The sequence below is a fragment of the Aedes albopictus genome, chromosome 1, assembly GCF_035046485.1.
Source record: "Aedes albopictus strain Foshan chromosome 1, AalbF5, whole genome shotgun sequence".
NCBI lineage: Eukaryota > Metazoa > Arthropoda > Insecta > Diptera > Culicidae > Aedes > Aedes albopictus.
Window position 1 is genome coordinate 128,400,321 of NC_085136.1, and position 18,069 is coordinate 128,418,389.

The following is an 18,069-nucleotide window of genomic DNA, read 5'->3' on the forward strand; positions in this document are numbered from 1 at the left end:
GGGAAACCACCCGGAGACCCGTCGGCATATAGACCAATATGCTTGATTGACACGGCGGGGAAGGTGCTCGAAAAGATCATCCTCAATAGAATGTTGAAGTTCACTGAGGGCGTAAATGGTCTCTCGAGCAACCAGTATGGCTTCCGGAAGGGGAGGTCCACCGTAGACGCTATCTTGTCGGTTACAAAAACCGCCGAGAAAGCACTCGAGCCTAAGAGGAGGGGAATTCGCTTTTGCGGGGTAGTGACTCTGGATGTAAGGAATGCATTTAATAGCGCCAGTTGGGCTGCTATTGCTGATGCGCTCTTGCGTCTGGGGATACCGGAGTACTTGTACAAGATTCTCGGAAGCTACTTCCAGAATCGCGTACTAGTATACGACACGGAGGTGGGTCGGAAGTGCTTTCACATAACCTCAGGAGTCCCGCAAGGTTCCATCCTGGGTCCGGTGTTATGGAATGTCATGTACGACGAGGTGTTGAGGTTAGAGTACCCAGTGGGAGTGGTGATTGTCGGATTTGCCGACGATATTACGCTCGAAGTCTACGGTGAAACGATCGAGGAGGTGAAGTTGACTACCGACCACTCGATCAAGGTTGTGGAGGCGTGGATGCGGTCCAGAAAACTGGAGCTGGCTCACCACAAGACAGAGGTGACGGTTGTTAACAACATGCAGTCGGCGCAGCAGACGGAGATCAGTGTAGGAGAATGCACTATCCTGTCGAAGCGCTCTGTCAAGCACTTGGGCGTGATGATCGACGATAAGCTTACCTTCGGTAGCCACGTCGATTATGCCTGTAAAAGAGCCTCCACAGCTATTGCGGCACTGTCCCGGATGATGTCCAATAGCTCAGCGGTGTACGCCAGTAAGCGCAAGCTTCTGGCTAGTGTTGCTACGTCCATACTTAGGTATGGCGGCCCGGCGTGGGGTACCGCGCTAAGTACTGAATGCTACCGACGGAAGCTGGAAAGTACTTACAGGCTTATGTGTCTGAGGGTTGCAAGCGCGTACCGTACCGTGTCACACGACGCTCTCTGTGTCATTACTGGTATGGTGCCCATCAGCATTCTTATCAGTGAGGATATGGAGTGCTTCGAAATGCGCGGCACAAGAGGCATACGCAAGACTGTCAGGATGGCCTCTATGGTCAAATGGCAGCGCGCGTGGGACAGTTCCACCAAAGGAAGGTGGACCCATAGGTTGATACCGAGGGTAGATAGTTGGATTAATAGGCGCCATGGGGAAGTTTCATTCCACCTGACACAGGTCCTTACAGGTCATGGTTGCTTCCGACAGTATCTACACCGTTTCGGGCATGCGGATTCTCCTGAATGCCCAGTGTGCAATGGTTTAGAGGAAACGGCGGAACACGTTTTGTTCGTGTGCCCGCGTTTTCGCACAATGCGTGACCGCATGCTTGCCACATGCGGGGAGGACACAACTCCGGACAACTTGGTCCAGAGAATGTGTAGGCATGAGATTAGCTGGAATGCCGTTTCAACGGCTATCACCCATATCGTCTGGGAGCTACAAAGGAGGTGGCGCGTGGACTCGGAGAATGGCTAGTCCAGATGCAGTACAAGAGGTGGTCCAGGGGTTCGGAATCGGCTTCGTAGGTCATACCGGTGCCCTGCGGTCGAGATCGACCCTTACAGCGATTAAGTGGCCGCGGAGAGGAAGTCCCGGTAGCGGTGCTGTCGTGGCGTCAGTCTACTGGGTTGGATCTGAGCCCGCGGTTGGAAAGGGGTCCCCGGCAAGGGTCGGGGTAGGTGAGACCCTGCTGTCTGCAACCTACGGATGCAGCTGATAAGGCCTGAAGGGTAGTGATACCCTTGCCTTCAGCAGGTCAGATCGGGTTGCATGTGGGCATCAGTTCTTGATGTCCGCTCAGCAGTAGGGCGCGGGCGGGGTTGACCCTGCCCGCCTTCCGAGGACAAAGGGAGTGGCGAGGACCACTCGGGAAACTGGCTAAGCGCCAGCATGCTATCGTGATGGACTCTCCAGAGCGAGTCATCGATGTTCGTTGCTGCTAGGCTACGGCAGCTAACCTTGAGGGTGCGATATGCACTAGCCCCTCTCTGAAGCAATACCTTCTTGGTGGTTCCGGAGAGACGTAGGGTTTGGCGACCATAGGAATGTGTTTTAGTGGGTCGAGGAGAGAGTAGTCCTGGCTTCTACCGGCATTGTAGAAGACGGCCTCATCCCCACACTACCCTAACCTTCCTGTTAGGGTGTCTGATGAGCAGATTTATCCCCCTATGGTTTAGAAGGAAAAAAAAACCCAATTAAAAAGGGCCCGTTCATAAACCACGTAGACTTTTTGGGGGAAGGGGGGGGGTCTGAACAAAGTCTACGCTCCATACAAATTTTTGCATGAACAAAAGTCTACGAGGGGGAGGGGGGGTCTGAGATGGCCAAAATTTGGTTTACGTGGCTTATGAACTGCCCCAAAGCAATGTCAATGCCAAAATCGATGTCAAAACGATTTTGACGTCTGACCACCGTCACATACAGAACATTTGCGCAAGTATGTGAGTGTTTCGTGACGTATTTCTTGTCTCTTGCGTGTATATACAGCATTTTGATCAGTTGTCAGTTGCCCCAACGAACGAACACGGTTCGGTAATCGGGGCGCAGTCGTGACCCAACAAGCGAATCCTCACTGTAATGCCTCCGGTACCAGCCGAAAATCCTCAGTAGCTTCCTGAAATGTCTTAGAATACCCTGAAACTCGCTCGTATCCCTTGTAACGCATGTGAGACCTACGAAGTCTTCGAAAAGGCACCTGTAACGCCTCCGAAACCCGCTGAAAACCCTCTGAATCTTCCTGAAATATCTACAAAAACCCTCCTTGAACTCGCTCTGATCCCTCGTAACGTAGACCCTCAGAAACTTTTAAAAACGCCCCTTTGGCACCGCCAAAACCAGCTATGAATCTTTCTATGCGATTTGTGTGACGACAGTATGTGGCATTGGCCATGGCGCGTCATGACGGTAAAAGAGCAGACAAACAGACGTAATACTCTAAGCATTCTCATCGTACACCGATTTTACGGTCTATATGAAAATTTGCGCTCCCATAACGTTTGTACGAGTTTGAAGTTTGCACAGTACAGCCACTTGGTTTATGGTTTACCAAACTCAGACTTATTAGCATTGGACAAATATATTTTCCTGGCTATGAATTGAATCCAAAAGTGGGCACCCCACACCGTATTTCGTCCTTAACCTCCATTAAGGAGAAGCGAGGTGGTAGAAGCGGGAACCTGCACGCACACGTAGCTCCAGCGTTGGAGCTCTAATCCACTCCTCGGCAAGCCTGCCGGTGAAGATCCAGGACGGAGCTTGGTTGATGTGGGCCATTTACCAACGAAGAGAAGGACTGCCCGCGATCGAGGTGGCTAAGCAGTAGCTTGGCAACATCATCGACTTTGCGTCCACGAAGTCAAACATATGTAAGTTAGGACCTGAAAACTGCCCTGTTACGACTTCGTAAGTCGATGGACGATGCTACACACCAAAATTTTTGAAATGCTTCCAGCACGCCAAAAATCAGCAAAGAAATTGCTGCATTTCAGCAACATTTTTGCTGAATTTCAGCACAACTTTGCTGATCACCTGTCAAAATTGCTGGATGGTTCAGCAAGTTGAAAAATAATTGGATACTCAGTAATTTGTATTGCTGAATGCAATCAGCACGTCAAAAATCAGAAAGTTTGCTGTTTACCAGCAAAAACATTTTGCAGTGTGAGCAGGATCACGTGAGACTCGTGAAGACGTAAAGGTTACGAAGTGTACTGTGACACTAGTTTACAAAATAAAATGAAAGTCGTGAACTTCTGTCAACGACCAACATTTTTGAAGCACAATTTAGTGCTGGTTTCGAAACCGTGCTTTGAAAAATTTAAAGTAGAGCAGTTTTTGAGTTTTAGCTCAATATCGAGTTTTACAACTTTTAAAAATATGGAATTTACTTAAATTCAAATATCTTGCGTTTTGTTCAACCAATTTCAAATCTTTTTCCATAAATTAAAAGCTGAATACAATACCATTTGATCATCTGAATGCAGGTTTTGCGTCAGATTGATGAAATTCAAGATATTGGCGAGTTTTAGGGACGATCTTCTTAAATTTTAGCCAAATTTCCAAAAATATATGGAGAAATGTATTTTTTTCAATAAGAAAAAAACAATCTAAAAATTCTTTCTCAACGTTTATTTACCTTACCTTACCGGTCAGGCTAAGGCCGGGGTGGCCTCTGCTGTACATAGTAGCCGCCTCCATTCCACTCGGTCCATGGCTGTTTGTCTCCAGTTCCGCACTCTGCGTAGGGTCCGCAGATCGTCCTCCACTTGGTCGACCCACCTAGCTCGCTGCGCTCCACGTCTTCTTGTACCGGTCGGATGACTCTCGAGAACCATTTTAGTCGGGTTGCTATCCGACATCCTGATGACGTGACCCGCCCACCGTAGCCTCCCGAGTTTCGCGGTGTGGACGATGGTTGGTTCTCTCAGCAGCTGATGCAGCTCGTGGTTCATTCGCCTTCTCCAAGTCCCGTCTTCCATCTGCACTCCGCCGTAGATGGTACGCAACACCTTCCGTTCGAAAACTCCAAGGGCGCGTTGGTCCTCTGCACGTAGGGTCCATGTTTCGTGCCCATAGAGGACGACCGGTCTAATCAGCGTTTTGTAGATGGTTAACTTCGTGTTACGGCGAACTTTATTCGATCGTAGAGTTCTGCGGAGTCCAAAGTAAGAACGATTTCCTGCCACAATGCGCCTCTGAATTTCTCTGCTGGTGTCGTTGTCGGCGGTCACCAGTGAGCCCAAGTACACGAATTCTTCAACCGCCTCGATTTCATCACCGTCGATATGAATTCGGGGTGGCGGGCGCGGTGATTCCTCCCTGGAGCCCTTTGCCATCATGTACTTTGTTTTCGACACATTAATGACTAATCCGATTCGCCTGGCTTCACTCTTTAGTCGGATGTACGTTTCCGCCATCGTCTCAAATTTACGAGCAATAATATCAATATCATCGGCGAAACCAAGCAGCTGAACGGACTTCGTGAAAATCGTCCCACTCGTGTTTATCCCCGCTCTTCTTATTACACCCTCCAAAGCAATGTTGAACAGCAAGCACGAAAGACCATCACCTTGCCGTAACCCTCTGCGAGATTCGAAGGGACAACGTTTATTTAACATATCATATGTACGCAAGTTACAGTAAAAAATTCAGCTCAATCGGAGCATTGATTACGAAGAATGAGATGTGTGAAGTGAGCGACGTTGCTTAAAAATAGAACAAAAATCGATTTCAAATCATCAACCTTGAATGGAAAGTCGAAAAAATTTCCGCTCTACTGTAATTTTTTTCCTTCGCGTTTTCGAACTCAGGGCATGATTCTACACCAAAAATGATCATCAGCTTACCGAGTTCAAAAATGCTGTAAACTAGTGTTATCAGTGATTGGCAATTCTGCGCTCAAAAAGTATTTCAACTTTGAGCTAACGGCAGCACAAATGCAAGATCCGGACACCGCAATTGCGGCAATTAAGGTGAAAGTGGTTCGCGAGCGAAACAAAATGGTTGACTGGTACGATTATTTTTCCATGATGCAAGAAGTGCAAGAGGGCATCGATGAATATGTTGCTCGGTTGAAATCATTGGCGAAGTTGTGTCGTTTCGGTGCTTTGGAGGAAGAGTTTGTGATGTACAAAGTGATGACCGCCAATAAATGGCCAAAGCTACGAGCAAAGTTGTTAACGACCCAGAATCTGTCTTTGGCGAAAGCGATCGATATGTTCCGCGCGGAAGAGATATCAGAGAAACACGCCGTGGCTGTTGGACAAGCCAGCGGTGATGTAAACATGGTGAAAAGCAAGAAGAAAAGTTTGAAGTGCAAGTTCTGTGGCGATTGGCACGATTTCGCCAAGGGATCGTGCCCCGCACTAGGGAAGAGGTGTCGTGGGTGCGGTGGAAAAAACCACTTTGAGAAGGTCTGCAAGGCGGACGGTAAGAAGAAGATGAAGAACAAGAGAAAAGTGAAGAAAGTGCAGGATGGTAGTCTTTCAGACACCAGCCAAAGTGAGGACAGTGACAATTCGGAAACGGAGAGCGAAGAAGAAGTGGTTATCGGAAAAGTCTATGATTATTCGGACGCTGGAGGCAACGTGCTTGCGGATTTGGAAGTGTTCGTCAGCGATAAATGGCAATCGGTACGCTGTGAACTGGATACCGGCGCAAATACGAGCCTTGTAGGAGTGGATTGGCTGAAGAAAATGGCAGGCGGTGAATGTCCCGAACTGCTGCCTTCTAACTTCTAAGTACCGCCTACAAAGTTTTGGAGGAGCTGCGATTCCAGTACTCGGCGAGGTCAGGATTCCTTGTCGACGCGGCGACCGTAGGTACACGCTGGCGTTACAAGTCGATAATGTCAATCATATGCCTCTCCTATCAGCAAAGGTATGTAAAAAACTTGGATATGTTAAGTTTTGCCACTCGGTGGTGCTTCAGCCCCCAAGATCGGAGCAAGATCTTCTCAACATTTACCGAATCAAGGCTGAACAGATAATTCAGGAGCATAAGCAGCTTTTTGAGGGATATGGAAAGTTCTCGGGAGTTGTGTCTTTGGAAGTTGATCCCGATGTTGTTCCCTCTACCCAGCAACCTCGACGAGTTCCTATTGCTATGCGTGAACTCCTGAAAGATGAATTGCGAAAGTTAGAGCGAGACGGCATTATCGTTAAGGAAAACCAGCACACTGAGTGGGTTAGCAACATCGTTCTGGTTAAACGGGGTGGCCAAACGGGGTCAGTTCGTATATGCTTGGACCCTATTCCACTCAATAAAGCATTGAAGCGTCCTCGGCTCCAGTTTACGACAATCGACGAAATTCTGCCAGAACTAGGCCGAGCGAAGGTGTTCTCTACAGTCGATTTGAAGAAGGGTTTCTGGCATGTACTCTTGGACGAGGAAAGCAGTCGGATGACGACCTTTTGGACTCCTTTTGGGAGGTACAGATGGGTTCGAATGCCCTTCGGTATAGCTCCAGCACCGGAGATTTTTCAAGCTAAACTGCAGGAAGCAATTCAGGGACTGAAAGGAGTTGAATGTTTGGCCGACGACGTGCTAATCTACGGCTCTGGAGAATCTTTAAAGGAAGCGTTAGAGGACCACAACCGGAATCTGAAGGAATTGTGTAGGCGACTGGAAAGAAGCGACATCAAGCTGAACCTTAGCAAATTGAAACTGTGCGAAACATCAGTCAAGTTTTTCGGGCATGTTTTAACAAATCAGGGTTTGAAGGCAGATGAGAGCAAAATAGCCACCATCAAGGAGTTTCCAACGCCAACAGATCGCAAGCAACTGCAGAGATTCATCGGCATGGTGAATTACCTCGGGCGCTATATCAGAAACCTCAGTGCTGAAAGCACAGAACTACGAAGATTGATTTCGGAAAGGGAAACTTGGACTTGGACGGCAGCAGAAGAGAAGGAGTTTAACCGAATGAAGGCGATAGTTGCGGATGTGAAGTCATTACAGTACTACGATGTGAACCAGCCACTCGTGATAGAATGCGATGCGAGTTCATTTGGGATGGGCGCTGCGGTGTTCCAGGAGAAAGGGGTCATCGGGTATGCATCACGCACTTTGACAGCTACGGAGAAATGTTACGCGCAGATCGAAAAGGAGCTTCTGGCGATTGTGTTCGCGTGTGCCCGATTCGATCAGTTAATTGTGGGTAACCCGAAGACGATAGTACGGACGGACCATAAGCCACTATTGGCTGTTTTTCGGAAACCGCCCAAGTAACCACAAGCATTATATCATAACATTAAATCAATCGTATTATAGTTTAGCTAATGCAACATAACTTTTATTTTACATCTGTCAAGTAATGAAGCGTTTAATCTACATTATGAAAGCATTGAAGCATTACGAGATTTTGACAGTTCTGTATAGTTCTATAGAGCCGTTGTAAAATGCTTCATTGCATTACCACGTTAAAAGCTTTATAGCAATCAATAATGCAAGCATTTATTACTTTATACATGCCTTTACTAAAGCTTCCATTATTGTAAACAGAAAAATATCGCTCAGTTCAAAAAAAACTGTAAAACACTTTTAGAAACAAAACCATTCAAAACAAAAGAAAAACAAACCAAATTTTTCATGGATTGCTGCGGACCACTTAGATTATCATGCTCAGATGTTGCTGTTTGAAAATTTATATTATATATGGGTTTTTGGGTTTCTGGTTGGGACATGAAAACAATCAGATGCTGAGGGAACAAAAATTATGTGGGGTATCGGTTTCCTTATTTAACATAACGCCCCGAATTCATAAAAGGAAGGATTAAAGCGTTGTTTGTATTGTTTCTTATTTATTGTATTTAGGTAGAAGTGAGCACGTATGAAAACAAAAAAAACTGAATCAACACAGACGAATATATATTCGAGAGCAACATAACTGATGGCATTCAGACCCCAGCACATTTTTTAGAGTTGCTGAAAACACAACTCAATAAGGCACGAGCTAAGTAAAGTATACGTTACTTTATGTTGCACATTTTTCCAGGTGCAAAATACATGGTATCGTAGTACACAACGTTAGCGCGTCCGAGTTTCATCGTGGTTCAGTTTCAGCAGTCTAGGTTCAATTCCCGAAATACAATAAAAAACTTCAAAGTGAGAGTATCGGAAGATAAAAATAGATAGAAAAATGAAAAACATACTTTTTTTCTTTTTTGACATGATGCATTAAGCATGCACTCTATACGATTTGATTGCATTAGCTATAAGGTACAAGCATTTTATATGCTTTAGCAATCACCACAGTAAAGCTTGCTTTAAATCCACAATAGTAGCGCCACTTTCGACTTTTAACCTACTTTAATGGTGCCTATATGACATAACAACTTTATATCGCATGTCATATAATACACTATAAAGCAAAATTAATGCTCTATATACAGCGTCATGGTTACTTGGGCGTTACTCTCCACTCCACGCCGCTTACAACATATGCTCCTATGCTTGCAGCGGTACAATCTGGAATTGCAATTTGTCACGGGTAAAGAGAATGTTGTTGCTGATGCCATATCAAGAGCTCCATTGAACGAGAAGCAGCCCGGCGATCTTTTCGATAAGCGAGACATCTATCGTATTTTCAACGAAATAGAATCGATCAACATGAGCAACTACCTCAGTATCACTGACGAGCGACTGAACGAAGTGATTTCAGAAACAAAGACTGACCCTACAATGCAGATAATCATTCAGTACATCAATCAGGGCTGGCCGTCTTCTGTCGATAGAGTTCCGGACGCAGCGAAGGTGTACTTCAAGTATCGCGACGAATTGAGTACCCAAGACGGAATCGTGTTTAGAAGTGATCGAATTGTTGTACCACACTCTTTGAGGAAGATGCTTACGGAAAAAGTCCACCTGAGTCACAATGGAATTGAAGCGACTTTGAAGCTGGCCCGCGCAAACCTGTTTTGGTCAGGAATGAACTGCCAGGTCAAGGAAGCTGTGATGCGATGCGAAATTTGTGCGAAGTTTGCACCTTCACAACCGTCACCTCCAATGAAAAGTCATGCAATCCCAGTACATCCGTTCCAGGTCGTTTCTATGGATGTCTTTTTTGCAGAGTATCTGGGAGAAAAGAAAAAGTTCTTGGTGACCGTAGATCACTTTTCTGATTTCTTTGAAGTCGATATACTCAAAGATCTTACCCCGAAAAGCACAATCAAGGTTTGCAAGGTTAATTTCTCGCGGCATGGCAGACCACAACTGGTTATAACGGATAACGGCACAAACTTTGTCAACGCAGATTGGAAGCAGTTCGCACAAGAATGGGATTTTCAGCATGCTACGTCGGCTCCACACCATCAACAAGCGAACGGAAAAGCAGAGGCAGCGGTGAAGATAACCAAGCGTCTTCTACAAAAGTCCAAAGAGTCGGGAGTCGATTTCTGGTATGCTCTTCTCCATTGGAGAAACGTGCCGAATAAAATCGGATCGAGCTCAGTAGCGCGCATGTTTTCTCGAAGCACTCGGTGTGGAATACCAATGTCAGCAGAGAATCTCATCCCGAAGCCACAAATCGGAGTTCCAGAAGCAATAGAAGGCAACAGACGCAAGGCAAAGTATCATTACGACAAACGGACTCGTAATCTGCCGACTTTGGAAACGAGGCAACCTGTATATGTGCAGCTTCAACCAGAGACTTCAAAGCAGTGGACACCAGCAAACATTTGCAGCAGATTGAATGAGCGTTCGTACGTCGTTGATGTAGATGGCGCTCGTTATCGGCGTGATCTCGTAAATCTCAAACCACGTAAAGAACCACCTGTAACGCCTTCCCAGCCATCATTGAACAAACCAAGCGCTCCTGACGAGGTACCGACAATACCAGCGGATACGTCAATGGATTCAACCAGTTGTTCTGCGGCCAACAATTCAACGAGCAGTCATGAAGGATCACAGGAAACGCTTCGAAACGTTGCGGTATCGTCAACAAGCAAGGCGGCAAATGGGTCATCTCGTAAGCAAACCAATCAACCAGTGGACAGCGTCACCAGACCGAAAAGAACCTTGAGACTGCCGAGTCGTTATCTTGATTATGAAATGAATTAATTTTTATTTTCAAAACGGGGAAGATGTTATATTATGTAGTTATTGATCGCTCCCTCAGAGCGTTGTATTTGAATGACCCCGACATGCAGTTCAGTTGATTCCATGTATACGTACGGTTCGGATGTGTAATAAAGTTATCTTGAAACGAGCGTACTAGTTTCATTAGTGAAATAAAACAGAGGACCTCTACCAAAGGGAGACGAGCGGAAAAGGAAGAACGAAGAGCTGCAGGTCAGGGACGCCAAACCAAAAAGGCGTAATAAAAAGAGTAGGTACCAAGCGTAAGAAAGGCGACGCGCTCGTCATCAAGACCGAACAGTCTAAGTACTCGGATGTCTTGAAGCGATGCGAAGCGTCGCCAAGCTCGTGGATCTGGGAGCTGACGTGCACAATTGTGACGACCCGACTTACTTACATCCATCACGAGTCGTCACAATTGTCCCTTACGTAACATTTCTTTGTATATATTTTTCGAGTCACTCCAAGAGCAACGGTTTGTGCTGACCAAAAGAAACAAAAGTTCATTTCACGGTCACGCGAAAAATTCCGCTTACAATTGTTTTTGTCTCTTCAAAAACAAAACTGTTAAGCGTGAAAGAAGAAAGAGAGAGAGAGGTGAATAATGTAAACTAGTATTTAAGGTGAAACGGGACGCCGTGTTATTTTTCCTATCTTGCCTCTCTTTCTAACAATTTGCCTCGCGATTTTGAAGATGGTAATCTCGAGTTCTATCGCACTGAAGATGCTGAAAAACAATCAGCATATGCACTGCAAGTGAGCATACACAGTGATAGGTTTTTGTTGCAAAATATGAAGTAGAATCTGAGATTACCATCTTAGTAGCAACAGAGCAATGGCGGATATTTCCCCGACCGTCCCGTCCGCCCTTAAGTGATATGTTTAATAAAGAAAGGGGGTCAGTACCGCGTATCATGGTAACATGATAATCTTTTATTTTTGAATCAGTCCCTTAACCACCTCGGTTACATTTGGTGACAGCGGTGGGATTAATTCCGACGAACACGGTGTGGGTCACCCGCAGACTTCCATGGGCTTGCTCAAATCTACCGGTCCGGAGGATGATCTTCTTCGATCCCTGGACGCCGAGGGTTGTTTGAACCTGCCGGTTATGGGGCGGTTAGATCTTTCACGCTGTGGATCACCCGCAGACAGTACTGGACGAGCTGTTGGAAAGGTTCGAGTCGCTTATGTTCGGGAAGAAATGAAGGCTTGTTTCCTGGTACATCATAATCTGCTGCTATCATCTCCGTATCACAATCATAACTGGGTTCGTTTTTTTTCTTATTGACTAATTCTGCAACTTATGATTTGTTTTCCTCTTGTTGGTTTTAGTCCTAATGCGGTACTGAAGGGCCCGTATCGTATAGGTGATCGGCCCTGTGTTCCTCGAATTTTTTTAAAGTTTTAGTTACCGCAGCACATTTGCTGTTTGGTTTAATTTTAAATACGGCACATGCCATGAAATCATAGAGCATGCTCAGTGATTGCGGGACCTTGATACCGACTACCTCGAATGATCGCAAAACGATGCCGATAGCAATGGTCGAGTTTTCGACCTCTACTATCGGTTCGTCCCCGATATAAACAAAGTATCGGCCGGTTCCCATCGGGGTACCGACGCAGACGATATAGGGGTACGCTTCTCCCGGTTCGAGATGTTCCTAAGGATCCTAAGGCAGCCACGAAGAATAACGTCCGGCACCAGAACGAATCGAGAGGACAGCGAAAGTCCCTATTTGCAGACCTCCTGCAAACTGCCTTCATCAATGCATTCCGGGTGCAGGCGAAGGAATGCTTCATGGATCATTAGGCCCCCGAATGACCGCAAATGCGGTAAGATGGCCAGGACTCCATGCACCGCATTTTTCTGATGCAACAAATTTTTGTGCATCACGAAGCAAGCCTTAATTTCTTCACGAATATGTAATATGTTTTGCCGTGTTGCTTCTACGGTTGATAACGCCTGCACCCTATCCAGCAGCTCGTCGGTTACCTCGCAAACATCATTTGTTGCCGCACTAACACGTTTGTACTTTTTGAGATGTTCCGGAAGCCGGCGGGTAACGTTGCGGCAGTGATGAAAAATGGACCCAGTGTGCGCACCTCCTTTTTCTCCTCCGTGCTTCCAAAAAAAAATCTTGATTCTGGTGGCGCATCGCTATTAGCTCTGGTTTCCCTCAGTTGAGGGAAGAGCTCGATGATGCGCTTAGCCAACGCCACCATCTCGTGGACATCCGCGTAGCTTCCACTTGCTTTGATGCGGTCATCAATGGACTTGCATGCAATTCTCGTTAAAGCATGCAAGTCCTTCTGGTCAGGAACAATACCCTTATCAAGGACGCGATAAAGATAGGTATTTCGAAATCCGATGTCATCCTCGAAATCTTTTCGCGTCAGGATCTTCGCTGACCGCGCGCTTGGACCTGCGATTTGTGGTTCTCGTGGACTTCCAGAGTCCGCCTTCCGTGATTTGAGTTCTTCTGCCATCCGCATGATGATGACACGTGGTCCCATTTGAGTAATCCCCATGGTTATGAGCAGATCATCCGTCAGAAGCGCCAATGAATGAACATCGATTTGTTCGGCTAAAAAATATGTGTATATGTAGGAATCCACCTCGGTTACACAGTATCAGACGATACGGGTGAGATGATCCTGGAGCTGTAGCGTGATAAGAAACGCAAGGGCGCCTCCTACAAAAGTTTGGCGGAAGAGGTCCTTGGCGAAGGGAAAGAGGTGAGGGCCCTCACACAAGAGGAGACTCTGAAGGTGAAAAACCTAGACGAGGTCACCGAAGTGGAAGAGCTCATCACGGCACTGCGGCAACAAGGCAACTTATAGATGGCGACTTACGGAAGAGGATGGCAGGGACACAGGTAGACAAGGTTCAGCTAACTACGGCGGACGTAAAAGTAGGGAGAATCAAGGTAGGCTGGTGGGTATATCATCTGACCTTCCACGAGCCACCGGAGGTTTGTTTCAGGTGTCTGGAACCAGGGCACAAGTCATGGGGCTGCAAAGGCCCTGACAGAAGCAAACTGTGTAGGAGATGCGGCACCGAGGAACATAAGGCACAAGGCTGGACTCATTTGTCTGATTTGAACCAGAAAATCAGTGAATAACAGGCATCCAACGGGTGGTCCAATGTTCGCGGTCTTCAAGAAAGCCGCAGTGAACAAATCACAGTGCAGGTATCGCAGCTGAACCTAACGCACTGTGACGCAGCTCAGCAGCTGCTTTGTCAGGCGGTTTCTGAGTGGGGGACGGATATCGCCATCATAGCAGACCCATACCGAGTACCCGCCGGCAACGGCAATTGGGTCGCTGATGGATCCAGAACAATGGCGGCGATATGGATGACGGGTACATATACCGTCCAGGAGTTGGTGTCTACTACCTATGAGGGCTTCGGGGGTGGTCGTCAAAGTAAACGGACTCTTCTTCTGTAGCTGTTATGCGCCTCCGTGGAGGCCGATAGAGCAGATCACGTAGAAGCTGGACTGTATGACGACCGTGCTAACAGGGCGAAGGCCGGTGGTAATAGCGGGTGACTTTAATGCCTGGGCCGTGGAATGGGGAAGCCGTTTCACGAACCAGTGGGGCCAGATCTTGCTAAAGACACTGGCCATACTGGATGTCGACATGGCTAATGTCGGTACCAAGAGTAAATTCAGTCGCAACGGTGCGGAGTTACTTTTTGTAGTCCTGGCCTAACAAGTAGTTCAAACTGGAGAGTAGACGATGGCTACAGCTATCACCGACGGTTCGCTACATTATCGACTACAAAAACAGGCAACGGGTAGAGGAAAAGGCGGCTAGGCCAAGGCCAAGCCCTCGCAGGTGCAAGACATCATACTTCGACGAAGGGACATTTATAAAGGCTCACTTAGTTTACACGGCAACAAGCTGGTAGCGGTGCTCTCACATGCGTACGATGCGACCATGCCTAGGCAAGTCCACCCTAGAAATGGGAGGCCACCGGCTTGCTGGCGGACTCAAGCGATTCCAAACCTTGCACCGCAAACACAATCTGTGGAAGAGCGAAACGAACGGCGGGTGGCGTTCGCCGCTGCAAGAACCTTGCTGAAGACCGAGATAAGAGCAAAAAGGCCTGTTCTCTGTCAAAGCGCCAATGCGAATACGCATCGTGATCGTGAAGACGAAAAGTGCAATGATGCCTACAAAGCAATCTCCAGAAATGTTGGAGGAGATCAACGAGGGGCTTTTTCCGCGTCATGATCCTAGTCCTTGGCCTCTTTTCGAAGGGCTGGCAATGAAGAAAGAGTCATCGATGTGGAACTAGCGGGGATAGCTAAGTCCCTTAGCGTAGGTCGGGCCTCAGGTCCGGACGGAGTTCCGAACCTGGCCTTAAAAGTAGCTCTTGCAGAGGCTCCCGAGATGTCTAGGTCAGCTATGCAGAAATGCCTAGACGAGGGAGTTTTCCCGGAAGTTTTGAAAAGGCAGAGAATGGTTCTATTGCCAAAGGCGGGGAAACCACCCGGAGACCCGTCTGTATATAAGTAGACCAATATGCTTGATCGTCACGGCGGGGATGGTGCTCGAAAACATCATCCCCAATAGAATGTTGAGGCACACCGAGGGTGTAAATGGTCTCTCTAGCAGTCAGTTTTCGGCTTCCGGAAGGGTAGGTCGATCGTAGACGCTTTACTGTCGGTTACAAAAACCGCCAGGAAAGCACTCGAGCGTAGCAATAATGGGTCGAGAAAAGAATAGTCTTGGCTTTTACTTTTGACGTAAACTACGTCTATGGGGAAGGTACGGTACTGTACCACGGTAACGGTCGTATTTTGGACCCCTAGAGGACATTGGTTTGAATTTTAGTCAAAATTAAACAGATTCAGAGGGTGTAACACATAATGATGATGTTAATATGATCGTTAAAGCCCCCACTGTCCGCTAAAAATACCCACCAGGTCATTTCCGGCTGAAAATTCAATTAAAATAACTCATTTCTGAAGCATCAGTTTACACTGTTTTGGACACCCCAATACATTTTGGACCCTCTTAAATATATATTTTGGACACCCGGTGTTTAAACCCGTTTAAAACTATTTTTGAAGAAACGGCCACTTGTATATGCTGGATCACATTCTAAACACTTGATTGACAAAGGAAAATTAGAAGAACTTCGCGAATTTATGGCGCTAGAATGATAAACGTTTTTGTTTACATCTGCAAGTTTCCTCAGCACCACATTCTCTTTTCGTAAACATGTAGTCGCACTCGCACGGATGGCGAGATTGACAAAAATTAAATTCAAGGCAAATCATGATATTTTCAGTGAGGAAATGGTTGCTGCCCGTGCAGAGTAATCTAACTTTACGAGTGATTCTAAAAGTATTCGTCATCTCTCCTTTAAATCTGTGAAAATCGTGGTAAAACGACCCCGGGGGTCCAAAATATATGGGGGTCCAAATTATATTGGTTACCCTACCGGGTGCAAAATGAAAATCTAAATTTTGCGACCGTCACGAAATTGCATCAGATTTCAAACGCTATAACTCAAAAAGTTATCGATGGATTTTTCGGATTTTAGCACGAATCGATAGGAAAACTTTATAGCAATTTTCTACAATACACAAAAGTTACTATTTTCAATAACTAAATATTGAAAATTTGGAAATAGTGAACCCATGTTTTAATTTTATCCAGCCAATCCACAATGGTCCGAGGACCAACATTAAGTGGAAAAAATTAATAACTCAAAAACCATCCAAGATAGAGTCTTCATGTCTTCTAGACATTTGCTCGTGAGTCCAAGCCGCGTTATATGCAAAAGTGTCCTAAACGCCAAATCTTAAAATACTTCATATTTCAGCACCTAACTTTTTTATTTCAAAAGATATCGAAATAAAATGTTCTGCAAAGTTGAAGAAGGTAAAAACTCCGACAACTTTCTCGAAGAGCAGTTTTTTCTATCTCTTCAATCTGAAGAGATATAACTTATTGAAGAAATAAAAAGTCCGAAATCGGTTTTTTTTGTCATATGTCAAAAACTATCATTTTTTCAAGCCTACTATGTTCAGAGCAATTGTACATATTGCCAAAATACACATTTCGTCAGAAAACATCAAAGCTGTACGATGTTTCTATCAAAAGATATAAGTATTTTTGTACTTTTTTAAGCCAATTTTTCTAGCGTAAAATTTGAAAAAGCGCAAGTGAATCTTTAATTTTCTCCCACCACCGGATCTAGTATGACAAAAACTGCATTTTAACAAATTTTGGAGAGGGTGTTTTTTTGTTTTGCGTTTTAAATGTGATTTGACTATGACCGTATTTTAGGCATCAAATTCACGAAAAATGACATCCATAATGTCCGAGTTCAACATCTACTCGTGTTTCAAGATCACTTATCTTAAACATTCGAGTAGCGATGAACCCAATGTTGTCTTTTTTGTTTTGTTTTGTTCCTTTGTGTAAGTGAGCAAAAATATAAAACAAATTCCCTATAGTTTTTCGATTTCTTGATTCATCAGATATATGCATCTGGTGATCGTATGCAAATTTTAAATTGAATTGTGGACCGTCCAGTTATATATATTTGACATATATTATGAAAGGCCTTTGATCCTAGGATAGGATGCGACACGTAGTCAGTCAATTTGAGACCAATTTGCTGTCAAACGGAGACCAGTCGCTGATTGGTCGAAATTGATATCCGTTTGCTGCGATCATATCGCTTTGTTGTTGGCTTGGCCGTGTTGCTAGTTTGTAGGTTTAGCATTTGATACCAATATTTAAAATCATTGTATTTTTTTATTCAAGCTTTATCGCCTCAAATATGTCAGCATTCAAAAGCAAATCAACCTAATGTGACTCCCATGGCTTGACACCGGTTAAAACCATTGATTTGGTGCAAAATCAATTGATTTTTTGATAGATTTCATCATAATTGAAAGAGCTTGCGTTTGAAAGCAATTTTAGTAGCAAGTTACGCTATTGCAATTGCAAATAGTGCTTTATGGTGCGAAATATGCATCAAAACTTTAATCGTTAAAGTTAAACAGTTTTAAAGATTTGGAATAAAGAAAAGTGGCAGCACTTGATTTTGATCGTTGACGAAATTGACTGACTACGTGTCGCATCCTATCCTAGGATCAAAGGCCTTTCATAATATATGTCAAACATATATAACTGGACGGTCCACAATTCAATTTAAAATTTGCATACGATCACCAGATGCATATATCTGATGAATCAAGAAATCGAAAAACTATAGGGAATTTGTTTTATATTTTTGCTCACTTACACAAAGGAACAAAACAAAACAAAAAAGACAACATTGGGTTCATCGCTACTCGAATGTTTAAGATAAGTGATCTTGAAACACGAGTAGATGTTGAACTCGGACATTATGGATGTCATTTTTCGTGAATTTGA

General features: G+C 45.3%; 2 protein-coding genes across 2 annotated transcripts; both read left to right on the forward strand.

Annotated features, from left to right (window-relative positions):
* The first annotated feature begins 5,522 nt into the window (after window positions 1-5,522).
* LOC134289436 (uncharacterized) lies at window positions 5,523-6,326 on the forward strand. The gene has a single exon (XM_062855250.1). It carries the CDS (start codon window positions 5,523-5,525, stop codon window positions 6,324-6,326), a length of 804 nt encoding a protein of 267 aa, XP_062711234.1.
* A 364-nt stretch (window positions 6,327-6,690) lies between these two features.
* On the forward strand, window positions 6,691-10,644 carry LOC134289444 (uncharacterized protein K02A2.6-like). The gene is made up of 2 exons (XM_062855258.1): window positions 6,691-7,761; window positions 9,046-10,644. The coding sequence occupies exons 1-2, from the start codon at window positions 6,691-6,693 to the stop codon at window positions 10,642-10,644; spliced, it is 2,670 nt and encodes an 889-aa protein (XP_062711242.1).
* The last annotated feature ends 7,425 nt before the right edge of the window (window positions 10,645-18,069 follow it).

Excerpts from the sequence above, each read along its gene's own strand:
- LOC134289436 (XM_062855250.1), top strand. The coding sequence starts at position 5,523 with ATGCAAGATCCGGACACCGCAATTGCGGCAATTAAGGTGAAAGTGGTT.
- LOC134289444 (XM_062855258.1), top strand. The coding sequence starts at position 6,691 with ATGCGTGAACTCCTGAAAGATGAATTGCGAAAGTTAGAGCGAGACGGC. Across the intron at positions 7,762-9,045 it reads TGGGTAACCCGAAGACGATA|CGGTACAATCTGGAATTGCA; the intron begins GTACGGACGGAC and ends CTATGCTTGCAG.